Source organism: Trichinella spiralis (assembly GCF_000181795.1).
Source record: "Trichinella spiralis strain ISS 195 chromosome Unknown Scfld9, whole genome shotgun sequence".
Lineage (NCBI taxonomy): Eukaryota > Metazoa > Nematoda > Enoplea > Trichinellida > Trichinellidae > Trichinella > Trichinella spiralis.
The window spans coordinates 1,234,026-1,245,547 of NW_003526948.1; the positions used below are offsets into that span (position 1 = coordinate 1,234,026).

Genomic DNA, 11,522 nt, shown 5'->3' on the forward strand with positions numbered 1-11,522 from the left:
AGAAGGTAGCCAGCTAATAATCGATTCATCTCCCCTCCCTGCAGGGCTCCTACGACTCCAAAACGATAAAACTCGAGAGTTGATTTTCTCAGTGGACATAGAAAGCGGTGTGAAAAGCAGTCAATTGACCATCACCTGGGAAAAAGCTTGCCCCGGCTAGTCCAGCTTCGGCTCGTAAAAGCGAACTTCTAGCACGACGACTTCCCGGTCGAAAGGCTCCAAATCGCAGCTGCTTAATGCGCCGTTCTTTAGAGCGTCGATTTTGGAACCAAACCTAAAAAAGCAATGCATAATTAAAGTATTCAATAACAAGAAAATGATTCGCATTCTCTTCTATTAATAATCACAAAAAGCAAATTTATATTTGATCATTTAATTTAAAAAGCATTAACCAAAGTAATGGCTTTTTGTATCGCTATGAGCTTCTTTGTATGATATAAATAATTTCATGATGGAAATTTGAAGCGCGTGCAAAAATAGACCAATTTTTTTCTTTTAAATTCCTCTGTTTATTAAATTTTGTTTGTACAGCATCAAGGGTTTTCAAAAGCGGCTTACTTTCCTGTATGAAATTTTGAATTTCAGAAAATATACTTCAAAATTAACGTCATTCAAGCAACTTATTCAAGCAAACATTTCGTTTGCAGCGTTATGCCAAAAATGTCCACTACATTAATTAAGTCATTTACGTATTTTTCAACTCCTCTTATTTTATTATCAATTAAAATGTACAATAAATGGAATGGTATTTTTACAAAGTATTTCATTAAAAATTGTGCAGAAAAACAGTCATTATTCATTAAATTTGATGATATACCGTAAACTGGAAATATTACATGGCAAAAAATAATAAAAACATAATAGACAGATAATATAGAGAATGCTAAATAAACAGTTCTTCATGATAAGCTGGAAGTCAACTAAAGGTCTGAAGTGTGGAAGATCTGTTGCCTGAATGCCATGTTGATCAAAGCTTTATGAATGCGATATACATGTTTGATTAATACTACATGAATTTGCATAAAAATAATCATCAGTCAACAGCAGTTGAGCATTGAAATCACTGAAAATATTATTAGCAATGATAGTTTAATGTAGCTTATTTCTCTCCATTTTTAATGACATATTTATTTACTGTATAAAAGTAATAAATTGTTGTCTTGGCAGTAAAAGGGTTGAGTTATGAAAATAAAAAAAAATGTCTATCGTTAAAATATGATACGCAAAAAAATAAAATAAAGACAGTTAGAAAGCGTTTTCAATGCAATAAGCAGACTATCTGCATGGGGTGTGACCAACTTTTATAATAAAAGTGACAACCGACAAAAACAGATCAAAGCTCGCCGCTTGCAAAAGGTCGCCTCCAACGCAATTTAAACAACAGACGAAGATGTTGTCGTTGCTGCGTAACCCAGAACTGAGCCTTAAACATTAAACGTAATTTCCATTTCACATTTTATTCCGTGACTACCTAAGCAACCGGTTGCTTTTCAAAGGAACAAAAAATGTTTTACAGCTGCAGAATTTCTGTTGACATTTTTTGAAAAAATAAAAAAAGCTTTGCCACAAGCTGCTAAATTGCCGGACAACTACATTCAATTGTGCACAGTATCCTTTGATGTTTACCTACAGTTAAAAATTTTGCAAAACAACTGTGACAAACTACCTGCATTTGCTCAACCATAAACTATGCTAATATATATATATGTATATAAGAAATGCAATGTTCGAAAGTTCAAAGAGTGAAAAAAAATCTCATTTTCATACAGTTTTTATCTTGGTTTTAAAAACGTTGTAAATAATAAAAATTATTGCTTGAAAACATTTTCTAATAGTCATGATCTACTATCTAATACAATCTAACATATCACGAGATAAACTTCATCAAGTAAATTGGAAAAGCTTATGAATATTTGCTTAAAAAATTACTTACTTTACATATTCGCCAAACTTGAAACTAAAATTTCGACTGAAGAGGATTTTATTTTACTGAAATATCGATATATATCAAAATTCCTGCATCTTACGTTCTTATTCGCGTGCATTTATAATATATGTAGAATGTAAAAAAAGCAAGGATTTTACATTATTACTGTTATTATTAATTAAACAAAACTTAATATTACTGATCAAGCTTCAAAAAGCAATAACATTATTGACTGTTCAATTAAAAAATCATTCACTAATTGTTGTTTCATTATAAAAGTTGATTTCTGATGATTTTTTCAAAAAGTAAAAATAAATAAATTTCATTTAAAGAAATGTTGTTCTGTCATTATTGCTATTCGAATTGTCATTTGAAAAGGCACTCTAATTTGTGAAAAGGTAAAGATTAATCAAACACTAAATACTGACTTTTAAACAGAAGAAGAAGCACTGAAAAAGTCAAGTTAAGTCAGTGAAATTATATGTTCCTTTATAATATGTTGATTTCCTGGAAAATTCATAAAAGTGAACTGATTGAAAAGAGCATAGAAGAAATAGATGCATTAAATGAATTTTTTTGAAACAAAATTACTTATCACATTTTTAAATATTTTGAATTTACTTAGAGAATAAATTTTAAAATAAACAACTACAGTAACCAATGAGATGGCACTGATAATCGACGTGTGATATCAGCAAATGTGATTAAGAATCCTTGTCTGCAATTGGTAGAAAAGAGTTAAGCAAAAAGACAACCTGTTCTGTAATCAACGAGCCGCATCTTGTGATCGATTACTGAGCAAGTGGAAAAAGGCAGGCGGGGCAGGATCGGTATCAAATGGAGATGGTAATGATGTTATACGTCTGATTGGTTTTGATCCAGTCAGTTTCCGCAGAAGGTCACAGGGGCCACACGCAAGAGATTGGAACGAGAACGACCAAACAATTCAATTAAAATATGGCTGTAAAAGACGTAGGTGGGATGCTAACGCCGATCAATGGTTCCGACCGTCTTTTAATAGCCCCAAGACGGTTACATAGCATCTGTTTTGGTTGGATACATGCCGTGCCTTATATTAGCTATATCACGTTTCCCACATGAACTAATTTTCTTCGGATAAGTTGTCAAGCTAAGTCAGCGGAAATTACATCCAATCACCTACTGCGGAATTAGAAATGCATTCGCTTACGGTAGTTCACGCTAAGCTTTTCAGCCAAGAAGCTGAACTTCAATTAAGCTTCTACTTTCATTCGATCAAAACAACTACATTTCAGCTTTTATCACTAATCCGACGATAATTTTCAATTGGATCATTTATATCCGTATACCAATTCCAGAAAATTGCACTACCATATGCTCAAAAGTGTTTTCGGTTTTTCTAATTTCTTCTATTGAGTTGATAATTTTGCCGAATACTATCCATATTCACTGTATTTATTATCTTTGGCGATTTATTGCAGATGATCTTAATTTTATATTTTTATGCAACTTAAATTTCATCACTTGCATAAAAGCATACAGATAACTGAATCATAGTGCTGAAAACTGCCGAACATTTATGTCACGGTCGATGACTGAAGAAGATGAAAAAGAAAATCAATACCTGTATTATTAATATTGGGCATATTTTGTTCGTGAAAAATTTCCAAGTGAAATTTGTTGCAAATATTTTTCTCGTGATTGTTCACTTTTTCAAAAGAGTCATGGATCAAAAGAAGAAAATATTTCAGAAATTGAAATAAAGTTTAAAAATAAATACATAAATAAAACTACTGTTTCATAGTATGGTCAACTTGTGAAAGATTCAAGAAAGATAAGAGTAGGAAAGAATTCAATTATTGAAACGAAATATTTGAATTACTTTTATCAGAAATTTATAAAAAACTCCAATAAACAACTTGAGAAGAAAAAAAAGGGGAGATAAGTCAAACGGACGCGAAGATTAACGCGTTTTGAAAAGCATTCGAGGTTGACCTATTTAGATTAGTGTTTCAAAAATGAAATGCTGATCAGATGATACTGTTATTCGTTTTTCTTTTAAAATACACAAAAAAGCCAGCAAAGTAAAGAAAATGGCCTTGCACTAACCTGTATAACGCGCATATTCAGGCCGGTCTCCTGGGCCAATTGTTCTCGGATATGCCGGGTGGGCTTTGGTGTGGCTGCGAAGGCCGCTTTGAGTGTCTCCAGCTGCTTGGCCTTGATTGTTGTCCGAGGTCCGCGTCGTTTAGCCCCGTTGGAGGAAGTTCCAACGCTGGTTCCAGTGGTGGCAGCCAAATCCGCACCGTTGGAACCGTTGGAAATTCCATTGATGCTGTCGTCATTTTTGCTCAATTTTGCTTGCTCCTGGCTGCAACACGAATCGGGACTAGAAGAAGCAAAATGTTGCTCATCGGCAGGGGAAAGAACGTCCTGCTCTTCGAGTATCGCCTCTGCAGGTGTGGAATCGATCAGCTGCAATGATGAAGGAGGGCCTTTGACAGGTTCTTCTATCTTTTTCCCGTCTTCTTCGTCCTCACTGCCGCTTTCAGAAATAGGCTGATTGATGAGTTCTTGCTGAGAATCTGCAAAAATAAAATGCTAAAAACTTTCCAACATTGCAACATACGTTGAAAACTTTTTACAAAATGCAAAATGCAAGCAACAGTCAGTCAATGAAAAAAGAATTACTGGAAAATTCAAAGAAAAGTTCACCGATTTGAAAATTATCACTATTTGCAAAAAAAAGGTTTTTTTTCTGCCTTTTCATAAAATTAGTGGAAAATTTTGTTCATTTGTTTCCAATGCAAAAGTGAACTTTAGCTGAAAGCAACATCAACTTGACTTTCCCTCAATTTGAATGGCCATTTCGATTTTTCAATCAATCATCTACAATCGAAAATGAATAACCAACCTAACGGAAAATTTGAATACGTTCAAATATGAGAGGTTAGTATGAGAAGAGAAAAAGAGGAAAAATATTCACAAATAAAATCACAAATCATTGCCTTTGTCGATTATTATCTTTGTAAAAAATTTTCGAATTGAAAAAATTAATGTATTTTTTAGGAAAAATATTCAGTCAGCAAATAAAAATTAAGAAAAGTGAAATGAAAATTCAATTCCACGTCTATTAAATCTCAACTACCAGTGTGAAATAGCAACTGGTGGTGAATAAATACATTTACATTTTACAAAATTGGTGATAAAAGGAAATGTGATATTTAGGAGCGGTTTTGTTGACATCTGCTTTTCGACGATGAATGACAACGATGCTTGTTGGAAACTGGGGTTCGTTGTTGTGATCCGAATGGAATGGAATTGAATAAGGTCAGATGAGGTGGTGAAAAGAAGTCCGCCACATGCTCGTCTCTCTCTTTCTCTCTTATTGAGCAGCAGTGTCGACCGTCCGAACAGCCTAGGAGGCGCAGATGTGCCAAAATTGATGACCATGGACAACAAATTCAGCTTTCTGATTTTCTCCCTATGATCAAACGCCGAAGAAACCTACCCACCACTCGGCAAAGAGCAAACGCGAAAAGCAAAGGCAGAAGAAATATGACACTTTTTCAAAAACGAACAATAGTGCAATGTTAGAGTTTAGAGTTGAACAGCAGGATACGCACGCACAAACGGCTTGCCACAAAGCAAGAAACAGGTCGTCGCTGTTGAAGGCTTAAAAAATCTTACAGTCCCCACTTTGAAACGATTTGCTTACAAAAAAACAAACAAACAAACAATTTATATTCAACCGCACATCGCAGTGCCACTTCCCAGCTTTTTCTGCACAGCCGCCTCTCTTTCTACAAGTTTCTAGATATTCTTTTTTTCCAAACTTATGAACAAGATATTTTTGCATGCCCCAAACTGGTTAATTTTGCAACTAACAAACCTACCTGCTGAGATTGAAAAGCTGGACTGACCGTACACGTCGAGGTTAGCCAAAAAAGACTAGGTCATAAAAGGTTTCAAACATCACCTACCTACACATTCACTGTTGACTCATTTGAAAACTGTTTTTTTCTCTTTTTATAACTCTGACAAAAATTATTTCCACTCTACTCCACTGCAAAATGTAATATCATTAAACTTATTTTATTTTTGTGATTACATGAGGCATTTATTCGGTGAATATCATCAACAAAAATGTAAAACCCCTCTAAACTTTTTAAAGCAAGTTTAATTCGCTTACAATATTACGCTTACAAGCAAATACCTCTTCGTGAATTATTCAACTTATGATAAACATTTCAAAATACAATATAATAATCATCTGATATGAAGCATGCCACAATAGAACCATAACTTTTAAAATACAAGTGCGTGATGAGCAACTTTTCTTACTAAAATATTTTCCTTTTCACCTGATAATAAAGTTCATTTATAAGATATGTACTTGTGTACCAGTAAAGTTGAAATGTGTTGTTAATTAATTGTTAATAATATTTGAAAAAAGTTTTCGAAACGCCTTCAAACAGATTGCTCACTTGTTCATTCATATTCAGAAATGTCGTGCTTGAACTTAAGTTATTTTCGATAGCAATTTACTACAGTTGTTAATATTATTCAAAAAATCAATTAAAACTGTATGAAAAATTATACTCTCGTGACAAATAAAGAAGCGGTAAAAATAAAATTATTGCAATAAAGCAGGCGAATTATTTGATAAATTTTACATTGTTACCTTCGCTTCTTTCGTGGAAATGTCAGCAACTGCTTTCACAGCTTGAAAAAAAGCATGCATTTTTACAATCATTGTTAGGTTACGTGGGAACGACTTTTACAAAGCAAACACTTTTATTGTAGTGATATAAATAGCACGATTTCATGTAAACTGCTCAACTTATAACATCATTCCATTGAAAATGTTGCTGATAGATTTTAAACGCTCAATAATAGCAATACTAATAATGATCAGCTTGATAAATAAATACTCTTTACAATTTCTCATGTTAAAAAACTTATGAAAAGCAGGAAAAATGGGGAATAATGTAACTATTTTGATAACACTCTTTGTTAAAATTTTTACTTTCCATTTGTAATCCATAACATTGTAACTATCGCTTGTTTTCTAAAGCCAGCATGAAATTGCATAATATGAAAAGTTTGTTTCTTATAGCAATTATCTATTTTTCAAATGTACCAACTTCGTCAGTACGTCAGTAGTTGTAATTATGCAAGTGTTTACCTTTTACCTTTTCTCATCGTGCAATGCTACAAAGTTTTTCAAATGGAAATTCAATGCAACTAATTCTATTATAAAATAAACTCATCTATTTCAATTTCTTTTTATTTCAGATGTTCAGTTTGATATATTTGCCTGCTTTATGAATTTTTTTCACCTTATGCAACAACCCAATTGACCTGAACGTTAGGTACAGGCAAAATTCCTGGCGAAGTAAGAAAAGCGAAAATCGTTAAACTCATTATTCTTAACTCCCTGTAGAATTTGTGTGTTTTACACAAGGGACAGAAATGTTCTAACGTTTACAAACATTTCAAAGTTGATATCTTCAAATTTATCATCTATTTAAGCTTGATTATCATGCAGATGTTCATATAGTTCTCATTTCAAGCATTATATGTATACTAAAAGTTTAGAATATTTTTTATAACATCATCACAGTTTAATGATCTAGTGTTTCATGAAATCAATATTACTTCTTCAGATTCATGAAAAAAATGATCACTGTTACCTGTTGTAGCAGAATGTATTAGCGACTTAGTTCATCAAGCTGAGCATACTTACTTTGGGCATGACTAGTTTTCATGTAGTCAGTTTTGCAAACAAAAGTACTGTCATTGATAATGTATAGCTGATCTCCAGTATTTAGGCGCTTCTGACAAATTGTGCAGCAAAAGCAGTCAATGTGAAATGCTTTATTTCGGGCATAGCGAACCAAATCACCACGAGAAAAATTCTGGGAACACCTCGAACATTTTGCTCCATATCTTCTGAATATTTAAATATAAAAATCACAAAATTTTCAACAAAAGAAAATAAACTTACTTCAAAAAGTCTGTTTTGCAAAAAATTAGACCATCTCTCGTAAAACAACGATCATCCAGTGGAGTTTGGCATACTTCACAAACAATACAAGAACCATGCCAAGATTTGTCCATCACATGATATAAATAACGATCGTATATAGGTTTCTTGCAACCAGCGCACAGTGTCATGTTCACCGCTACAGAATAAATCATTAACCATTGCTTTTATGGAATATTTACATGCAGAAAATTTCTTGTAAGGAATCTGTATACTTTTCTCAAAAAAAACAAATCCAAATATCAGTATGAAAGTGCAGGATGTGAATTTTTACAAAAAATAATTAATTGGATATACTGATTATGTGAATGATCAATTACCAAGTAAAAGTTACACTGGCAGGCAAGTGCACATCGAAATTTTTGTCGAGATACTTTTGAAAACCTATTCAAAGATATCAGTCGGCGATTTCCAGTAATAAACGTATGAAAACGTGACGCCAACTTTTCTTTGCTTTTCACAAGCGTGCTTATCAGACTGGCGTAAGATTGGTTAAACTCTGGTCAGTCCAATAGCCACCGTCCTCTACATCCTACCGTATTAACTAACCAATCAGCATCAAGCATCCGCTTGAATTGCAATCAATCGATTATGTTATGCTGGCAACGACCAGTGACGTGTTTGGGTAAATTTCTGGAAATTTATTTTGTCATGATAACATTTTTTAGTCAATGTTAAACATGAAGAACTTTTTATATTCTGTTCGATAAACAGTTATATGAAATTGGATTTTCTTTACTTTTACAAAAGTCGCTAGCAGCAAAGCTCCATTAACTATATCTGAATAGCTGGCACCTGAATACATAACTGAGAACAATAACCAGGTTGTATCAAGTTGAAGAAGGCAGAGTGTCATATCCTGACCTTGGAACAGTTGGAATGGTATTCACAGAGACCAGTAAAGTGAAGGAATCGAAAGGGCGGACGATAAAAGCGACTTTGTGTCTATTCAACATAATCCGTCCTCGATTTGACACTATTGACAAATAATGTCAAGTGGTTTTGCTGCTAATATTCCATGGCACCTCAATGTTTGGATTTGTCATCCTTTTAAAGAAAACTGGTAATTTTTATTTTAATAAATTCTTGGTATGCCTCTAAACGTTTTTTATATTCATAAAAAGGTACTATTCTATTAAATTTTAAATAAAATGTGACTTCATTGCAACTAATTCAGAAAACTCGTCGCTCAACAGAAAAAGTAAAAGCTGATGCTGAATCACTCAGTTTTTATATAAATAAATAAATATAAAGAAATATATATAATACAAATGTTATGTTGGGACAATGTGATAAAGTGTAACATTATGACGTAACAGTATGATGTTGATAAAATAAGTAAAAACTTTTAGAAAAATATTTAACATACGTAAATTCAAAATTTTTAAACATTTTCAATGAATTAATTTCATTGTTATGAAATTGTATTTCATACAAGCTATTAAATGAAAATAATGTTCATTATAAAAATGACCTGCTTCTTTATTTAAATTTAGCAAAGTTGAATTCAACACTTTTTATCTAATTAATCAAGTACATTACACTTGTCAGACTATTAAAAAGTATTAGTGCGCCACTTATGTCTGAATTTGAATCACTTTGAAATTTCATTTTAAGGTTAATGAATTTTACAATGAGAAACTTTTGTTTCTCAGTTACGAAGAATCATTTGATAATGAAACTTTTCCATAAAAATACATCATACTTTGAAAATAATGTTAAAGTAAATACTGCTATAGCATGACTCATCATCGATAATTTGACATAGATACTCGAATTTTCTCAAATATTATTGAAAAAATTACTCACTTATGCAAAACAGTGTACATTCATTAAAATAGAATAGAAATATTGCTTTCTTATTGGGTATTCTATGAATTTACATGATTTTGCAAGAACTAAAGATTTCATATAATACTGAGCAGATTTCCATTATCCTCAGCAAATAAAACAAAGCATTTATGATGTATCTTCATTCCCTGATGAGTAGATCTGCAAAGCTGACAGAAATAAATTTACTTGAAAAGGCTTTTTATTACTGTACAATAATAATAAGTCTAAAACTGCTTTGTCCATTGCAATTAAAGCATTGAAAGCAGAACATTTTAAACCAAAAAAATACGATCTACTGGAGCAAGTATGCAAATAACAAAAAATAAATAGGACCATCATGTGAATTCAAAACACAGAAAACACGTCAGAGAGCTACAGACATCAATAAAACAAACACAATGCAAACCAAATTTTAGAAAAGGGAGTGTTGTGAGCAGTGGAAATGATAGAACAACAAAAGAGAGACAAAAATATGGAATTAATATTATGAAGCGCATATAATGATAATATAATGAAGAATAAAGATGGAAATATTCTGAACGTGAGAAACATAGAACAACAAGCTCAAAAGTGCAATCAGAAATGCATAAACAATTACCTTTGCCATGCTACGGAACGGAGAGATGCGAGCGCAAAGTCCGGCAGAGATGAAATGATCAACAGATGAGCCAACGCGAATTCATGCAAGCAACATCGGGGAGAAACGATTCACTTGTTTTAGGCGTTCAGCAACACTGAACATTATTTGCATAATTTATAGATGAATTTGCTTGCGTAATTGTGATTTTATATTCTCTAGATTAGAATTCATATACTTTGAACTTTGATTTCTCATAATTGATTTAATTACAGTACACTGTAATTTTGAATTAAGTAAAATTTTGTCCAACGCCAAGCCGTTCACTGATCAAAATGATATCTGTCAATCGTGCACTGAGCTTTTATAACGCCTATCAGTTCTGCCTCATTAAAATGCAAATTTTTTCACTATCTGTGATTGCCAGTTTTGCTTCGGTTTTGCCATGGCAGCGTTCATAAGACAACATTTGAAAACAGATGCGTAATGAAAAATTATCTTTTGTAATTTAATTACTGAAATCAACCATTTCAACAAAATAAAATTACGAAAATAACTTTAACAAAACAAATAAAAATGTTTAAAAATATTTTTTTCATTTAAAATTCTAGTATAAAACAAACATTTTTGCTAGTTTTATTAAATGTAAATTTAATTTTTATCTACAAGTTGAAGAAAACGTTAATATCTGTATTTTGAATAGAATAAGCAACAGGGAAAATGTTATTTATAAACAAATTAATTTCATTAATGTGTATGTGTCAAGCAAAGCAATAAAGACAGTGTATTCTGACTTGGATGAGCTGAAGAAAACGCTGTTGACGGGCGTTAAGCGCTCTGCGTGCGTTTTGTAAAACTTTCAATTTAGTCATTAATTTATGGTAAATTGCAATTTCATGCAATTCAGTAAAAAATTTTCATCATTAAATTATAATTACCTGAAATTATTTCATAAATTCTCAAGTCCTATGTGTATGATGTATGAATGAATGTATGCATAAACCTGCATTACTTTAATTTTTACTGTAATAAAAGAACTTTGGTTTTATATATAAACTGTGAAATTTGGAAAAGTGATGACAATTATTAAAAAAATTGCACCTCCAATACAGCATACGGAGTCTGCGCCTTTTATTAAATTTTTATTGAGCCTGTTA

At 32.2% G+C, this 11,522-nt stretch overlaps 1 protein-coding gene across 1 annotated transcript; it reads right to left on the reverse strand.

Moving 5' to 3' along the window:
• Nucleotides 1-88: 88 nt before the first annotated feature.
• Nucleotides 89-8,110, reverse strand: Tsp_11811 (LIM/homeobox protein Lhx1). Its single transcript, XM_003371338.1, has 4 exons — nt 7,917-8,110; nt 7,656-7,861; nt 4,016-4,359; nt 89-274 (listed from the first exon to the last, which is right to left on the reverse strand). Exons 1-4 carry the CDS (start codon nt 8,108-8,110, stop codon nt 89-91), a joined length of 930 nt encoding a protein of 309 aa, XP_003371386.1.
• Between the last annotated feature and the right edge of the window lie 3,412 nt (nt 8,111-11,522).